We start from the raw sequence: 18,668 nt of genomic DNA, 5'->3' as shown, positions 1-18,668 counted from the left end.
TGCTGATCCCAGTGGTGGCAGTCTTACACTGCAAGAATGGTGATCTCTCAAATGGGCAGCTCCCAAACCATGTAGGGCTTTCAATGTCCAGAGCAACCTCCCCTACATTTCTCCTGGGGACCCAGAGGCAGACAATACAGACTAATGAATGCTGATGTCATGTGCTAACAGGGGTAGCTATGTTCTCTTCCAGCTTTGATTTTTTTTTTTTCAGATGGACATTGGTGGGTGCCCAAATCAGAGTCCTCCAAGCGTCCCTCTGGAGTGCCGAGCATCTGGTCCATTGAACACTCTCAGAACTCTGATCCCTACTCCCAAGGGGATAGTACACACTAGTTTACTAGATTCAGCTCAAGATTACCACTCTGCTTAACACACAGCACTTAGATAGTAAACTTATTCTTGTTTTCACTACAGATCTATCATATGAATCTGTTCTTTGATAAGTAAGCAAGCGGTTATATAAAAAACAAAATTATAACATGCTTTCTAGAGCAGTCATTTTCAACCTGTGGTCTGTGGGTCCCTGGGCGGTCTGCAGACTGCCTAAGATTTCCAAAGGGGTCTGCCTCTGTATTTGAAAATTTTTAGGGGCCCACAAATGAAAAAAGGTTGAAAACCACTATTCTAGAACCTAAACTTAACTCACAAGACACTTCCCTGTCTCCTACAGGATAGCTGACCCCAAGTTCTTAGCCACCCTGGTTGAAAACACTGGGGAAAGTTCCTCCTTTCATAAGATCAAGCCCACGGGCAGTTTGTCTTCCCAGACTGAAGAATCCCCAGTGTACCTCCATACCCACAAAGATTCATTGTCTTTATTTGTAAATAGAATGGCTCTTGCTGGTTTTTGTTTTTTCTGGTAGCATTCTCGAAATTTCTTTTTTAGCATGTGACTCAATATGCAAATAGTAAGATACACAATGGTCAACAGATGGATAAATGTCTCCCACCTTCTGTCTGGCGAAGTCTTTCTCAGTGCTCTCTGCCTCTGACTTACTTGCCTTTAACTACAAGGCTTTAAGAATTTAATTTCCAGTATACATACATAACTCGTGCATATATATTTTTGCAATGATTTTGATGACCATTGTGACACAGGCTTTCATAGACACCTTACATGACCACTTTTGGTGAACCTAAAGGATCCCTGAAATCTTATGTCCCCTGTGTACCCTCTGCCAGTGGGCATAAAGAGATTCTTGGGACACTCCCTCACTCACGGATAAGAACAGACGATGGAGTTCCAAGGCAGAAGTGCCCTGTGCTGGGTTTTGTTCAGCTGCATTCAGGACTTTAGCTATGGGAGCATCCCAGCTGATGATTCCATGATTGGGTGTAGGAGGATGGGGCATGACAGTGGCCTGTGAAGTAGCTGGGTTCCAAGATATAGATGATATCCGATATCTTAAAGTGAACTTCTAATCTGAATGACTGTTTAAAAATGGATGTTCACTGACCCATTGATTGGCATATCATAATATGTTCAGTTTACAGATATGAGATTTTTTCCTAACTGCTAGCCCTGTAAACTCAAACTGGGCTCTGACAGTCATGCTTGGTGCTTTCCATCTGGCACACAGTCACTGTTTTGCAGGCCACATTATACTCCGCAATAATGGTACAAGCCCACTGAAGGGAATGGGGTTGCACAGGTGCTACTCTAGATACATTCTGAAGACCATGGGGTTGCATAGGTGCCTTCAGTGGATGATTCGGCCTGCCGCGCCTTCCTTGCTGGTGGTGATGGGTGAGATGGGAAGAACTCTGACTCTGAGCCCATGCTGAACTGTGGGGCTGGCATTTAAGAAACAATCTCTTCACTTGCAAATTTGATCGGAAGTCAGTTAGACACAATGAATATTAAACCACCCAGTGCCATGTTACAAAGGCACTTTTCAAGGTCAAACAGTTTTATACCCTGAAGTATTTTAGCAGCCAGAACAGAGTGCTGCTATTAATGGTCAGAGCAATCTGCCCACTTATGATTTGATAAAGTCTTTAACTGGTTGAGTTTGGCTCGCAGTCTCAGAAGTATTTCAAAAAATGCTTGCTTTTTTAAAACTTGTTTAAAGCTTTTAAAGATTATATTTTTTTTGAAATCTTCAAGATCGCAAGGCCAGCAAGGACAAGAAAATAACCACACCCGTGATACAGCAGAGATGATGTAAGTATCAGGACAGATCTGCACTGGGAAATTTCTTTCCTGTTTTCTGGCAAAGATGCAGCAGCTCCGGTACTACCAATTGTATAAGTGCTGCTTAGATGACACAGTGGTAAAAAGTGTCTGCTCTTGGTTTACACAAGTGGTTGTGCTATTGGTGGTACTTGTGCAGCTACCTGCGCTGTTGCTGGGAAATGGGTCACAGATTTCCTAATCAAGTATATCCCTCACTGTAAGTGTACCTGCCCTACAGTGAAATTTCCTTGCTTGATTTCCTACAAAAGGAACATCACCCTATGTTGGGCGTTAATATCAATAGTTACTTTGACTGTCAGTAACTGTTATGTATATCTCATTTGTTACATAGTGATGATTTTTGGCCACTCATTAGGACTGAAAAGGAGAGCAGATTTGAGAGTGTGTGAGACCCATCATGTGAAATTACTGTTGAGCCTTTTAAGTATGTTACAGTTTGGTTGGTCTAGGCTACGAATGGAAAAGGCATACTGGAATATATATAAATGATGGAACTCCCAGAAGTTCAGATGTTTTGGAATGTGTATGAGGTGCCCTTCAAATTTGATCTGTATTTATCTGGTTCCAGTTATCATCTTACATCTAATCAAAATTTTCTTGACCTGTATCTTCTGATAAGGGCTCGTTTGGAGTATTGTGTCTGGTTCTGAGTGCCACACTTCATGAAAGATGTGAACAAATTGGAGAAAGATCAGAAGAGATAACCAAAAATGATGAATGATCTAGAAAACATGACCTATGAGGGAAGACTGAAAAAGTTGGGTTTGTTTAGTTTGGACAAAAGATGGAAGGGGACATAATAAGCAGGGTCATCCCTCGGAGGGGTTCGGGGTCCGGGGTGGAAGTGATGAATCCATCCATCACTTCCGAGACCGACCCGTCACTTCCGGGACCGACCATGCCAGCCAATCGCACTGGCCCGCGGGGCCCCCCAAAGCATGGGGCTCAGAGCAGTCGCCCTGATTCGTTGTACCCAAGGGACGGCTCTAAGTTTTGCAAGTACATAAAATGTTGTTACAAGGAAGAGGGTGAAAAATTGTGTTAATTTCTACGGAGAGGACAAGAAGCCAAGGGCTTAAATTGCAGCAAGGGAGGGTTTGCTTGGAAATTTAGAAAAGCTTCCTAATTGTCAGGGTAGTTAAGCACTGGAACAAATTGCCTCCGGAGGATATGGAATGTCTGTCACTGGAGGCTTTTGAGAACAGGTTGGACAAACACCTGTCAGGAATGGTCTAGTTATTACTTAGTCCTGCGTAGTGTGCAGGGGACTTGACTAAATGACCTACTGAGGTCCCTTCCAGGCCCACACTTCTGTTAGTCACCAATTGTTGCATTCTTCAAAAATACATTAAAATGCTATTTCTCTGGATCAGAGTTCAGGCCATTCAGATGAGATTTGTAGATAACACAATATTTTAAAAAGTCTTCATGTTCCATCAAGCATTCCCACAGGAAACAGCTCCTACATCTCTTAGAGTTCATTGTCCTTATCGACTGGTGATGTATCTTGAAGGTCGTCTTGTTTTTAATCATAAGATCAAAGACTTTTTTTTTTTGGCAACTCTTCCTGTGTTTGACTCTGGTGCATAGAATAGGGTTTACTAGAGATAATATAGTTCTGGATTTTAACAAGCACAGCATTCTAATTCCTTGAAATAAGGAGACCTTTGTCATTTCTTTATAAAAGGTCTTGGGGGTGTAAGTGGGTCTTGCCCAGGGGTGAAAGTAAGTTAAAGGACTTACCAGTACACCAGAGTCCTGAGCAGGAGCGTGGCCTCAACCAGAAGAGATGTGGGAGCTTTAAATTAAGATTTAAAGGCCCCGGAGCATGAGAGGTGATTTAAAGGGCTCGGGGCTCTGGCCACCACTATTGCAGCAGAGCTCCGGGCACTTTAAATCGCCGACGGAGCCCTATTGCCGCTACCCCGGGGCTGCCGGAGCCCCGGGATAGCGGCGGCAGGGCTTGGGCGGTGATTTAAAGGGCCAGGGGCTCCCTGCAGCAGCCGGAGCCCCGGCCCTCTAAAGCGCCACTCAAGCCCCGCTGCCGGAGCCCCAGGGTAGCGGCGGAAGGGCTCCCGTGTGGATTTAAAGGGCCAGGGGCTCTGGCCACTGCGGGAGCCTCGGGCCCTTTAAAGTGCCGCCCGAACCCTGCTGCTGGAGCCCTAGGATAGCGGCAGCCGGAGCCCTGCTGCCACCACTATGGGGCTCCGGCAGTGGAGCTCGGGAGGTGATTTAAAGGGCCCTGGGCTCTGGCCGCTGCAGGGAGCCCCGAGCTCTTTAAATCGCCAACCTGGGTAAGCTGGTCTGGCACGGCTTACTTTCACCTTTGATCTTGCCTTATCACAATTTTTAGTTTAAGAGGAAAAGGACAAAACTGGTGAAGATTAATTATTACAGGATGCAGAATACCGGCAGATCAGTGCCTAGAAGATTAAAGGGTTTGTAATCTGGAGACACGGGAAGAATCAATCATTACAAAAATGACTTTGTACCCAGTTAGTGTGGGGGAACTACTAGTGCTTGAATACTATTTATTTTTAAAGCTAATTAGTGACATTGGAAACAGTGTAGAGTAAAACTGAAACAGTTTAAAAACACCCATGAAACTATCTGGTAACGCTTAAACTGGTTTTTCATTGATATACTAATGTAAATAATAAATCTGTAGGAATCCCAGTTGAAACTTCAGCTCATATGTTAATCATACCGTGCTAGACAGTCTGAAATGGATACTGATGAACTATAAAACATTCTGTTGTTTGTACACAACTGTGTCTGCAGTTTACAAGTGGAAAGCATTTGCAATCTTTCTTGCAATTTTTTGTAAAGGGTCCTTGTCAAGCTTCACTATTGAGAATGCACCGTTAGTGTCAGATTTTCAAAGGGGTCTTAATCTAGCCTTCCCTTATCCGGTTACAGTTGCATGGAGAAATACTTACAGGTAATGGTCTAGCAGTTCCATGCCCAGATGTTTGTGCCTGCAAAGTTATGTATGTACAAAGGGAGGCTGTACTTGGTGATTTGCTCCAAAGCACAGAGGGTCTTGATAAACTTTGCAAGCACAGTGGAGGAGATAGGCGTTTATAGTGTATAGCATTACAAGTTGCAAAACTGTAGCAGTGGCATACAGTGCCTGAAGCTCTGCCGTGGGCTGAGACAGCAGTTTTATCTAAACTAAAAGCTCCAGACAGTGTTTCCTTGTGTGCTGAGACCTCTGCAATTACCAGAGGGTCATGTACACTGCTGGCTGGCAGTTTCAATAGTAATAGCAGCCACTGCAAATAAATATAAGGGGGAAATTTTTTTTTAAGCTTCTGTTGTCCAGATTGATTTCAATAACCTCCTTAGTAAGAAAAATAATTTGACATAACACAAGATGTCCCAGGAACATTTTGAAAGGTTTTGGGGTTTTTTTTGTATTTTTTAATTGTACCCCATTTGTTCAGTATCGGGGGTAGCTGTGTTAGTCTGTATCCACAAAAACAACAAGGAGTCCGGTGGCACCTTAAAGACTAAGATTTATTTGGGCATAAGCTTTTGTGGGTGAAAAAAACCTCACTTCTTCATTTGTTCAGCACCCAGACAATGTAAATTCACCTGCAAAAAAACAAATAAACATGTCCAGTTTTTTGAATATTACCATTGGGTTGACATGTGGATTGTTAAATATGCATAATCAGAGATTGCATTCAATTTAATAACATCATAATCAACATTTCACTCAATTTAATACCTGACGTGTCACAGGTAGGGTAAAGATGCTCATTCTGTAACATAGTATCACCCTCTTAAATAGAGAGATCTGATGAGTATATTACTGTATAGTGTTTCTCTGAACAAAAGCTCATTGTTATAATGATTATTGTATTGTTTCTGATACTTAAGTGGCTAGGATTTTTAAACCTGTTAATTTCTAAATAAAGAAATAGTTAAAACCCACCCACCCATCATACATCATCTCTGCCCCTCATGTTTTTTAATACTCCAACTCCCTCCCTTCCCCGCCAAACCCTCACCCATACACAATTTCTGTGTTTGAGTGGCATGAGTTTGTATGAAGATGCCAGAAAAAAGGTGTCTCGCTGGACTACGGGCTAAGATCTTAACACATTACCTTACGTGTTACTGCATCTGCTGGCATATGTTCAGTTCTGTAAGGGTATGAAGGACAGTAGAATTGGGGCTGAGAGAGCATTTAAAATAGGTCACAAGATGCTGCCCTGATTATAAAAAACAATTCTAAATTATGCTATGGAATTTTTGATGTTTCTGTTGGTTAAACACTTCTTTACTTACAACTTGTTTAAGCTTTGTCTCTAAAGAGCATATAATGAAAAAGGCAAACTGCCAGAAACAACTTCTGTTAGTAAACGTGAATACTTATTTATCTGTGGTTCCATCCAGGTGAACTTGTTTATGCTGGCTGTGTAACCTGCCAATCTACCATCTTTGTGTTATTTTTAGCTGTGGTACTGATTATTCTTGTATTCCTGAAAATCAGACATCTGTGATAGTCCATCTTTTGTCTTGCAGTTCACAACTGGACTCAAGAGGAGACTCTTCAGTGGCTGATAGAATTTGTTGAATTGCCCCAGTATGAGAAGAATTTTAAAGACAGTAGTGTCAAAGGAACAACACTTCCCAGGTGAACCTTCTCTTCTGGATTAATTTAAAAAACCTTATATTTTTCTATTGGGCAGCGTTCTCTCTAGGTTGTCTGTGCAGGATAATTATCTAAATTTAATACTGACAGGCTGTGCTCAGGTATAAGAACTGATGTAGGCCTACAATTCTGAAAGGCCAGGGAACCAGAATTTCAATTTTCTTCTGCCAAAATATTCCTGAAAGTCATTTGTCTCCAGCCAGTGTTCCCTACCAAAGTTTCATTACTTTCTTCCTTTTACAAATAATTTGTCACCAAAGTGTTTCAATAGCAATCACTTAGCTTTGTGGTAGCTAATTTCTGATGAAAAGCTACAGATGTATTCAGCTTAGTAGAAACACATTGCCAATGTGGACATGAAAAGACTTTGCAGACTTTGCTCTTCAGTATTAACTGTTGGATTTTTACAAGTATTAAGTATGTTAGGGGACTCGATGCCATCAGGCTGCACATAAGCCATTGCATTTAACTTCTCCAAAATGGATTTAATTAGTGGTGGTTGCAGAGTGGAAAGAAAATAGAAAAACCATTACTACATAGTGTAATGCTTTTGATAAGATAAGTCATAAAATATTAGAGATATGAGTTATATCTCTTGCTATCTCTGTGTTAACTGTGTAAATATCAATATACATTGCAAATAGATTAACACACTACAGTAATTCTACAGTATAGTTCTGTGTGTAGCTTACATGAAAATGTGTGTGAGAATAACATTTGATTTATTATGAACAGGATAGCAGTAAATGAACCTGCTTTTATGATCTCTCATCTGAAAATCATTGAACGGAGCCACAGACAGAAACTTCAGCTGAAGGCGTTGGATGTTGTTTTATTCGGACCTCTCGCACGTTAGTATTATCTAGTTTTTCTAACTTGTAGCTGTAAGAATTCAAACAACAATTTTTTGCTTTTAGACTGAGATTATATACCGTAGGTGGGACACCTCACTCCACTTGGTGAATACATTGTGGGACATCAGCTAAGACAATGAAGACATCAGAATAGGAAATCTAACTGCCCTCCTTTGTATGGTAGTATAAAGTACTAATTTTAGTGTGTCACCCAATAGTGTAGTAAATTCTTGAAATCTTTTTTTGTGCTGACCTAATGATAGTGCTCTGAATCTTCTTTGATTTTGTTTGTTGGGTTTTGGTTAATGTGCTAGTTAAGCCCAACCTTAACTTGTTTATTTTCCTGGTTGGGAGACTGGGTAATATTTTGCTTAATTTAACCAGTATGATTAAAGTCAAGTTAAAACTGTTTCTCTGAATTTACCCTAGGAAAAAAATTAATTTAAGTTGTACTTCGCTAATACGCATTAGCTAAGCTTGACTTAAAACCAACCACTTTTCCTAGACAAGACCAAACTTAGACATTCCACAAGTGTAAGCTCTATTAAATTGTCAAATAGGATAATGGATGCAGCACAAAGCCACAAGTCTGGGAAGTTTTGAAAAAAAAGTTAATATTTTGAGTTAATAGAAACATTACATTTTTTAAAAATGTAGCTTATACCCTTTGCTTCACAAAACTTCAGGTGGATCCTAGAAAAATTGTTAAGAAAGGAGTTCATGCAATAGATTTCTAGTAACGTGTTTCATTTATTGACTTCTTATCCATTTTCAAATACCTTTTGTATAGGAAAAATATTGTATAAAAATCAGTTTCATTTTGGCCTTCATGATAGTATCCAAGATTGTTTTCTTTACAGGGCATTTCATAGGCCTCACTTTACGAGAAAATTACTTGGGACGTGAAGTCTGACTCTGACTTGGGCTTCTGTAATCACTTATTTTAGTGCTGTCTATTGATTCAAGGATCGCAGCTCACTTTCTGAAATACTTGATAATATATGCACATTGGTCCAGATGGACATGTCAGAACTGCATATAAATAAATGACTCCTGCAGTCGTATTATTGAAAGTGAGATTAGATGGAACATTAACTTCCAGTGCAGCAAAATTTATTGCAAAACTCCTTTACTTGTACAGAAATATCTCCTCAATAGCGTGAGTCCCACCTTTCTGTAATGTTGTTTTTGTTCCATCTGGTTAACAAATGATCTTTTTAAACTTACCACATTATTTCTTGCTGTGAAGCTTTAGTGGATTGACTAGTGAGGCCTATCATTTCATCTATGCTGTTTGAGGAGGATACTGCAATTCTGAAGAATAGTGTCCTCTAGGGAAGCTCATCTGCCAGGTGCTATCTAGAACCAGTTTGTGTTAGAGCAGTGGTTCACAAACTTTTTTTTTTCCCACGGACCACTTGAAAATTGCTGAGGGTCTCGGTGGACCAATTAATGATCTTTGCAAATGTTGTTTGTACCGTCAGCGAACTATTGTAAAGCGCTATATAAAAAAAACCTTAATCATAATTAACGTTTTTTTGTTCTACAAAAAAAGCACACAACTCATTTTAATATGAGTAGTCTCACCTTTCTAATGCGATGGACGTGCCCTCTCTCCCCCACCATGGCAGCTCCCGAGCTGGTCCTGGGAAGGAGAGGGGTCTTACCACGCCACAGCAGCCACAGAGCTGAGGCTGGGAAGGAGGGCAGTCTCTCCCCGGCAGCTGCAGCCCTGGAGCTGGGGAAAGTCACCTCTTTCTCTGGCAGTTGCAGCCCTGCACGTCCCAAATTCCTCCCAACCCCCTCTTTTCACCCCACTGCCCCCTCACACCTACCTCCCCCCCAAGGCCACCACCTCACCTTACATGTGCATCTTCTCCAGGGTCCAGGCACCTCATTAGTGGACTCGATGCCATCAGTTGTCATCTGTGGCCTTAAAGTAGGCACACACTGTTTCCAGGAATACTTTTAAACATTTCCCTATTGAAATATTTATGTGAGGAGTATAGAGTATACAGTGAAAGCTATAATCTGTTTTATACTGTTGAATCTTTGTTTCCCAAATGTTGCTTCCGAGTCTGTAAACCCGTTACATGCAGTATTTTAACATTCAGATTAGATCGCTTCCTTATTCCTGAGGATGCGGCATACAGCAGCCATTCATTTATTACATGCTTTTTTGGATACTTTAAATACTATTTTTTTAATATAAAAGAAAATGACAACCATATCTTTTTAGTTGGGTAACCAAACTTTAGATTCATATTGACCTTGTAAAATTCACTTTTAGTTAGGGTATGTCTACACTACGAGAGTAGTTCGATTTTACTTAAAGCAAATTTGTGGAACGGATATTACAAAGTCAAACGTGTGTATCCACACTAAGGACAGTAATTTGACTTTGTGAGTCCACACTAACGGGGCAAGCGTCGACATTGGAAGCGGTGCACTGTGGGCAGCTATCCCACAGTTCCCGCAGTCCCCGCTGCCCACTGGAATTCTGGGTCGAACCCCCAATGCCTGCTGGGGTAAAAAATGTGTCGAGGGTGGTTTTGGTTACTGTTGTCATTCAGCCCTCACTCCTGCCCTCCTTCCATGAAAGCGCCGGCGGGCAATCAGTTCGCGCACTTTTCTGGTGATTGACAGCACGGACACCACAGCACCACGAGCATGGATCCCGCTGCGATCATCGCTGCAGTTATGGCCGTTGTCAACACCTCGCACCTTATCATCCACCTTTTTCGGAAGCAGATGCTGAGAAATCGGGCGAGGAGGCTACGGCAGCGCGGTGAGGACATGAAGTCTGAGAGGGCACAGATGTCTCACAAAGCACGGGACCCCGCGCTGTGGACATCATGGTGGCAATGGGTCATGTTGATGCTGTGGAATGGCGATTCTGGGCCCGGGAAACAAGCACAGACTGGTGGGTCCGCATAGTGCTGCAGGTCTGGGATGAATCACAGTGGCTGCAAAACTTTCGCATGCGGAAGGGAACTTTCCTGGAACTTTGTGAGTTGCTGTCCCCTGCCCTGAAGCGCAAGGACACCCAGAAGCGAGTGGCCATAGCCCTCTGGAAGCTTGCAATGCCAGACAGCTACCGGTCAGTCGCGAACCAATTTGGAGTGGGCAAATCTACCATGGGGGTTGCTGTGATGCAAGTAGCCAACGCAATCGTTGAGCTACTGCTCTCAAAGGTAGTGACCCTGGGAAATGTGCAGGTCATCATAGATGGCTTCGCCGCGATGGGATTCCCAAACTGCGGTGGGGCTATAGATGGAACTCACATCCCTATCCTGGGAACGGAACACCAGGCCAGCCAGTACTTTAACCGAAAGGGCTACTTTTCAATGGTGCTGCAAGCACTGGTGGACCATAGGGGACGTTTTACCAACATCTACGTGGGATGGCCGGGCAAGGTTCATGATGCTCGCGTTTTCAGGAACTCGGGTCTGTTTAGATGGCTGCAGGAAGGTATTTACTTCCCGGACCACAAAATAACTGTTGGGGATGTGGAGATGCCTATAGTGATCCTCGGGAACCCAGCCTACCTGCTAATGCCCTGGCTCATGAAGCCCTATACAGGCACCCTGGACAGTGAAAAAGAACTCTTCAATTACCGGCTGAGCAAGTGCAGAATGGTGGTGGAGTGTGCTTTTGGACGTCTGAAGGGGAGATGGAGAAGCTTACTGACTTGCTCTGATCTCAGCGAAACCAATATCCCCATTGTTGTTGCAGCTTGCTGTGTGCTCCACAATCTCTGTGAAAGCAAGGGGGAGACGTATATGGCGGGGTGGGAGGTTGAGGCAAATCGCCTGGCTGCTGATTACGCTCAGCCAGACAGCAGTGCGATTAGAAGAGGCCAGCGGGATGCGCTGTGCATCCAGGAAGCTTTGAAAGCTAGGTTCCAGAGTGAGGAGGGTAACCTGTGACTATTAAGTTTGTTTAAACAGAAGCTGAACCTGCCCCCGTTTCTTTACCCAGTTAATGTTGACTATCCTCTCCAGTTACCAACCCCCTTCCAACACACCTTTAAAAATAATGAACAAAGTTTCATTTATTTTAACACCGTTTTCTTTATTAAGGATTTCAAGGTAAAGTGTTGAAACTGGGACGCAGACTGTGGTGGGGAGCGGGTGTAGTGATGGAAAGGACGCTTCTAAACTCAAGGAATGACTGGCTCCTACTCCTAGAGTGGCCCGCAGTGTTGGACTGGTTGTTTCAACGGAGCCTGCCACCCCTCCTTTTCGGGACTCTGTGTGTGGGGGCTATGTGACTTTGTGGTGGGGGAGGGCGGTTACAGATCCCCTGCTGCGTGGCTCTGTCATCCAGGCTAAGGACCGCTGCGTAAGATCTGTAACCGCCCTCCCCCGCCACAAACTCACATAGCCCCCACACACAGAACATGAAAACCACCTCCCAGACTGACCAGGGTGCCTAGTGACTGCAATGTGTGTGTGACCTTCTGCTGGANCCCCCCCCCCCCCCCCCCCAGAACATGAAAACCACCTCCCAGACTGATCAGGGTGCCTAGTGACTGCAATGTGTGTGTGACTTTCTGCTGAACCTGCCCCCTGTGTCTGTACCCTGGTAAAGGTGACTGTCCTCTCCAATTACCAACTCCCTTCCCCCCCTTCAAATACACTGTCCTCTAAAAGAACATGATGGAAACAGTAATTAACAGAAACGTATTTTTTATTAACAACTACACAGTTAGGGGATGAAACTCGGACGGGGGCTACGGTGAGGTGCTTTTGGAGTGAAGGAAAGGACTTATCAAATCTTTGGGAATGAGAGCCTTCTGCTACTTGAGCAGTCTGCAGGGGTGGAGTGACTGTTTTCATGGCCTCTGGCGCCCCTCCTTCTTGGGACTTTGGGTGACGGGGGGATGGGACTTTGTGGCGGGGGAAGGCGGTTAGAGAGAGAATGCAGCGGGGCTCTGTCCTCCTGCCTCCGGTCCTGCAGAACATCTACAAGGCGCTGGAGCGTGTCCATTTGCTCCCTCATTAGTCCAAGCAGCGTTTGAGTTGCCTGCTGATCTTCCTGCCGCCACCTGTCCTCCCGTTCGCTGTGTGATCGCTGGTATTGCGACATGATCTCCCTCCACTGGGTCTGCTGTGCTGCCTCGGCTCGGGAGCAGCCCATAAGTTCTGAGAACATCTTGTCCCTTGTCCTTCTCTTTCGTTGCCTGATCTGCACCAGCCTCTGGGAGGGGGATGCCGGGGTAGCTCGGGAGACACTCGCAGCTGTGGGATGGGAAAAAGGGAGTGAATTCTTCAGAAAGATAGTTTTGCGAACAATGAATATAGTCTTTCTCTGTGAACATGACCATGCACATTACCTATCACATGCGCGCTCAGTACAAGGTCGAATTTTCGGCCTTCCCATTGAGTGCCTGGGGTCTTGCTGTACAGATCACACAAGCGGGGCCGGACAACGGAATTCGGCTAGCAGGCGGACATAGTAAGCTGTAGACTTTTGGCTGCTTAAAGCTTAATTTATAGCAGTGCCCTCCTTTCACGTTCAAAGCAATGCTCCTAGCGTTGGCCAGTTCCTGCTGCCGGCAATCCGGCCAGCATGAACTCTGCCCTGTCCCACCCCACTCACGGCTGTCCCTGGGAAAGATCCCTGCATGCTGCCCCTGTCCCACCTCCACCGTGTGGCTGTAAACCGCCGGTTACAGTTATGTAAAGGAACAGGCAATCAGTCCCAATACTAACATTCCCCTAATTCAAAGCGGGTCACCATGAGTGATATCACTCTGATGAGGATTTCGGAGACAGAGAAAAAGCGCATGCTGCGTGAATGCCAGCAAACACCAGGGCCGTATGCCGCCATGCTTTGCCAGGCAATGATCCTGGAGTACTTGCTGCTAGCCTGGCGCGGAAAAGTTTCCTACTATGGAGGACGCAATAAGGCCACTGTCCCCAGGAATCTCATGTAAAGGCCTTCACAATACCTCCAGGAGAGTTTCCTGGAGATGTCCCAGGAGGATTTCTGCTCTATACCCAGACATGTTGACAGAAATTTCCAGTAGCTGCACTGGCAAGGACTAAAAACTAAAGCGCCTAGGGCAAATTAATCATGAAAAACCCATTGTTAAGATACCATTCCTATTCTGTTCAAAATTAATGATTAAAACACTTCCCTACTGATCCTTCCCCTGATTCACAGTCTGGGTTATGGCCTTGGGAGGGTTGGTCGGGGATCACCGTGAGGGTGATGAAGAGATCCTGGCTGTCGGGGAAATCAGCATTGTATGCGCTGTCGACTGCCTCCTCGTCCTCATCTCCTTCCTCATCTTCCCCGTCCGCGAACAGCTCCGAGAAGCGGCCGTCGACAGTACCCCATCCTCAGAGTCCACGGACAGTGGTGAGTTAGTGGTGGTGGCTGCACCTAGAATGGAATGCAGTGCCTTGTAGAAACAGCATGTCTGGGGCTGGGATCCGGAGCGTCCGTTTGCCGCTTTGGTCTTTTGGTACCCTTGTCTCAGCTCCTTGATTTTCACGCGGCACTGCGTTGCATCCCGGCTGTATCTTCTCTCCGTCATGGCTTTGGAGATCTTCTCGTAGATCTCCACATTCCGTTTTTTCGATCGCAGCTCTGAAAGCATGGACTCATCACCCCACACAGCGATCAGATCCAGGACTTCCCGATCAGTCCATGCTGGGGCCCTCTTTCTATTCTGCGATTGCATGGTCACTTCTGCTGGAGAGCTCTGCATCGTTGCCAGTGCTGCTGAGCTCGCCACGATGTCCAAACAGGAAATGAGATTGAAACTGGCCAGACAGGAAAAGGAATTCAAATTTTTCCGGGGCTTTTCCTGTGTGGCTGGTCAGAGCATCCGAGCTCAGACTGCTGTCCAGAGCGTCAACAGAATGGTGCACTGCGGGAAAGCTCCCGGAGCTATTAGCGTCGAATTCCATCCACACCTACCCTAATTCAGCATGGCCATGTCGAATTTAGCGCTACTCCCCTCATCGAGGAGGAGTACAGAAATTGATTTAAAGAGACCTCTATGTCGAAATAAATAGCTTCATTGTGTGGACAGATGCAAAGGTTAATTCGAGTTAACGCTGCTAAATTCGACATAACCTCCTAGTGTAGACCAGGCCTTAGTCTGAGCCCCATCATTCACCCATTCCCTTGAGGGACTCCCATGGAAATCAAGGACAGTTTTTTTGCATGCAGAGGAAGGACTGTAGGATCAGACCCAACACTCACTAGCCACATAATTTGATAATGGATTAAGCTATACTGTAGCCTGTGAAATAGAAATGCTTAATGAAGAGTCAATGTGTAATTATCATGTAGAAGATTCATTATCTTTCCAGTATACAGTAAGCATTTAAGTTAATATCTCGTAGATAGAATATAATATAATAGCAACAGAGCTGTTGGTTTTGTGTTAGAATGCTCCCAAAATAATTTCAGTGGGTATGTGGAGAGATCTTGCTGGTTAAATGGTCTGGAATCTCTCTCGGAGTTCCAAGTTGCGCCATTTTTATGTGCTGAAAAGAAGTGATTTCAATAGTGCACCTTTTAAATCTGCACAGTACTTGATTGTTATAACTATTTGTACAGGCCCATCTCACAACTGGATGAAGGATTTTGTACTAGCAATTTCTATAGTGATTGGTTTTGGAGGCTACTGGTTTGCACATACTCAGAACAAGACATCAAGAGAGCACATCACAAAAATGATGAAAGATCTAGAAAGCCTCCAGACAGCAGAGCAAAGCCTTCTTGATGTGCAGGAGAGGTATGTGAACTGAAAAGGTTTAAATATTCAGTGATTTGTCTAAGTGTTATATTTTGAGGTAATGATGTTTAGCGTTTAAAGCAGTAAAGTGAAAGATAACAATTTGACTAGAACAGGCACTGAGTTTTGTGCAACTTCCTCAGTTCATTGCACACATTTAACTGCAGTCTTAAAGAACATATCTGTGTGTGACATGTTGAAATATCTCCTTGACATTTTAAACTGTAATGTGAGAGCTGAGCAATGGAAAGGAAAGAGAAATGGATACAGAGGTGGGTCAGATGAATATAAAAGGGACAGTGGTGAGTTAATCTGTTACCTTACCTGTTGATGTAGGAAACAAGCTTTATTACTGGAGATTATGGCTGAATTTGGGATAAACCGTTTCTTAGCCTGTTTTATTGTGGAAGAAAACTTCTTGTAGCGTCTTCCTTACAGCTTTTTGAGCACATGAGATCTAGACAAGCCTGCACTGCAAATTGCTTACTGTTTTTCTATCAGTATGGAGAAAGTGCCTTCTCCATAGTTAAGGCAGTAACTTTTATTATAAGCCTGGTATTTCTGTCTGCTTTCATACCCTTAAAGTATATATGAAGGAGATTATCATTAAAACTGATAAATTAGATCTGGGATGTTTGAGGCTGATTTATGATTGAATTTGGATATAAATGCTGCAAATTATATTGAAGTGTTGCATACAATCTGTATAGGCTTCATTCTTTACCAGAACACTGCATCTTTAACCACTGTTCTTTGAGTAGCTTCTCACTTTTTTACTTAATTATGTTCTTAAGGCTTGAGAAGGCACAGGAAGAAAACAGAAATGTTGCTGTAGAAAAACAAAACCTGGAGCGCAAAATGATGGATGAAATCAGTGATGCAAAACGAGAAGCTTATCGACTAAGGGAGTTGAGGGAGGGAGCCGAATGTGAACTGAGCAGACTCAAGTATGCAGAGGAGGAACTAGTACAGGTATTTATGAACTATGGAACATTTCAGTTTTCTTTACTTAATTTCCTGGTTTTATTGTGGCATTTCTGTGATGCTAGAGTTTATTGTCCTGGAAGCATTCTCTAAGCCTCTGAATATTTCATTTCTTTACAGCCATAGAAAAAGCATATACACTGACCACTATTAAAACTTGTGAAGCATATGGACCCCTGTAGCTGTGCTACTGAAACACATTTAAAAGAATGATTCTTCATATTTTAAGTCCCTGTACATAATGTACATGGGCCAGACAATGCCAAAACTAGACCTATAAAGGAGGGAAATAATCCCATCTTGGTTTCCTTCTTGCTACCAGAACAGAAGTAGCAGGTGTCTTTACCAGACTGTTGCTTATATTTTCTTTAGTGTAAATCTAATGTATAGTATTAGAAATTAGTTGTGGCATATCAGTAAGTGTTAGTTTCAGCTTGGTTACCAATGTAAAATAGGAACAGAAAGTTTGAGGCTGGCCCAGTATATGCAAATCCACAGCATGACTTTTCAGAAACTTCTCACAACTTACTCTTGAGAGCAAAGAACCACGTGCCAGAGCTACATGATCCCAGAGTGTAGTTGCATGAAGAATGAGTTTTAGAGGTAATTACAGCAGTATTTTTGGCAGACTCCTTTTTACCTTTAGTCTTATAAAAATTATCTTAGTGACTTTTGCATCTCTTGTTACTGCTAGGTTCGCATGGCTTTAAAGAAGGCCGAGAAGGAGTTTGAGCTGAGAAGTAACTGGTCTGTTCCTGATGCATTGCAGAAATGGCTCCAATTAACACATGAGGTTGAAGTTCAGTACTACAATATTAAAAGACAAAATGCAGAAATGCAACTAGCGATTGCTAAAGATGAGGTAATTTACTTTTGAGTTATTTCAGTATGTTAATGTGCTAAAGACTCACAGACCTGTCCATTTTGTTGGATATAGAGTATTCTGATAGGATAGAATGTTGATTACTTACAGTTTCTGCAGTCAGAATATGAAAGTCCTGTTTCATTCAGATACTTACTGCCTTTATGTCCTCTCAAATTATTTTTTGTTATCTGCATTATTTATACAGCCTTTGGCTTCATGTTTATCCTGCATTTTAGGCAGAAAAAATTAAAAAGAAGAGAAGCACTGTATTTGGGACATTACATGTTGCACACAGCTCCTCCCTAGATGAGGTGGACCACAAAATCCTTGAAGCAAAGTAAGAGCATTAACTAGATGTATATTGTCCCTTGCTTTCTTTTATGCCAGAAACAGTGAAGTTCACTAAGAAAATGATATGAAGGAATTCAGTATTTTAATTTTATTGTACTTTAAGTAAAAATCTACTGTCAGAAGATGTTTTTGCACACTCCTAAGAATAGTGATTGCTTTCTGAAATGCTGCAGTGATTATACTGTTACTGTTCCATACTATGTCCAGCATTCAAGTTTTAGTCCAGTGACATAGTAACTAACTACAGTTTTGTTTTTATTTTTCCAGGAAAGCACTCTCTGAATTGACAACATGTTTGCGAGAGCGTCTCTATCGATGGCAGCAGATTGAGAAGATCTGTGGCTTTCAGATAGCACACAACTCAGGATTACCAAGCCTGACATCCTCTCTCTACTCTGATCACAGTTGGGTGGTGATGCCCCGAGTCTCCATTCCACCTTACCCAATTGCTGGGGGAGTTGATGACTTAGATGAAGACACCCCTCCAATAGTTGCACAGTTTCATGGTATGTGGTGTATACTCCAAAGGGAGATATTGAGGAAGGGAAGCAGGAGTGGGGGAGAGACTTTGAGTGGCGAGAAGAGTTACCAGTAAAGGGAAAATTGAGCAGGAGGGCAACCTAAAGCACAGAAATTCAGGAGAAAAGAAATCTCCGAAGGAGGAGTGCAGGAAGTAGAGACAGGAGCAGAACAAAATGTAAGGTAATGGTGATGGACATCTTCAAAGAAAACAAGCCCCAACATGAGTCTTCTATTAATTAGATAGAAAGTACAGTAATTGGGCTGGGAGTTGAAATAAAGGTAACGTGAAGCAGTAAAAACTATTTCCTCCTACTCTTCATTCTGAAAAAAAGAATAACCTCAGTCTGGTCACCATAAATAGGTAACAGTTGTTTTTCCAGTAATATTCATAATCCTAAATTTACCCTGTAACTTTGCTCATGGCTCATTGCCCTGCCATTATGGAAGAGCAGGAGTTTCTGTCAAGTCAG

The 18,668-nt window shown here is 43.2% G+C and overlaps 1 protein-coding gene across 1 annotated transcript in view; it reads left to right on the top strand.

The window, feature by feature from the left end:
* Positions 1 to 18,668, top strand: part of STIM2 (stromal interaction molecule 2) — a 142,213-nt gene that overhangs the window by 117,272 nt on the left and 6,273 nt on the right. The window contains exons 4-10 of the mRNA XM_034771461.1: positions 6,734 to 6,845; positions 7,599 to 7,714; positions 15,299 to 15,476; positions 16,271 to 16,448; positions 17,155 to 17,322; positions 17,562 to 17,662; positions 17,944 to 18,182. Of these exons, the coding sequence (XP_034627352.1) occupies positions 6,734 to 6,845; positions 7,599 to 7,714; positions 15,299 to 15,476; positions 16,271 to 16,448; positions 17,155 to 17,322; positions 17,562 to 17,662; positions 17,944 to 18,182 (1,092 nt within the window). The remainder of the gene's footprint in view (positions 1 to 6,733; positions 6,846 to 7,598; positions 7,715 to 15,298; positions 15,477 to 16,270; positions 16,449 to 17,154; positions 17,323 to 17,561; positions 17,663 to 17,943; positions 18,183 to 18,668) is intronic.

This window comes from Trachemys scripta, chromosome 5 (assembly GCF_013100865.1).
Source record: "Trachemys scripta elegans isolate TJP31775 chromosome 5, CAS_Tse_1.0, whole genome shotgun sequence".
In the NCBI taxonomy this organism is placed as follows: domain Eukaryota; kingdom Metazoa; phylum Chordata; order Testudines; family Emydidae; genus Trachemys; species Trachemys scripta.
The sequence above is the reverse complement of the archived record's forward strand: the minus strand, read 5'-3'. Positions and strand labels throughout refer to the sequence as shown.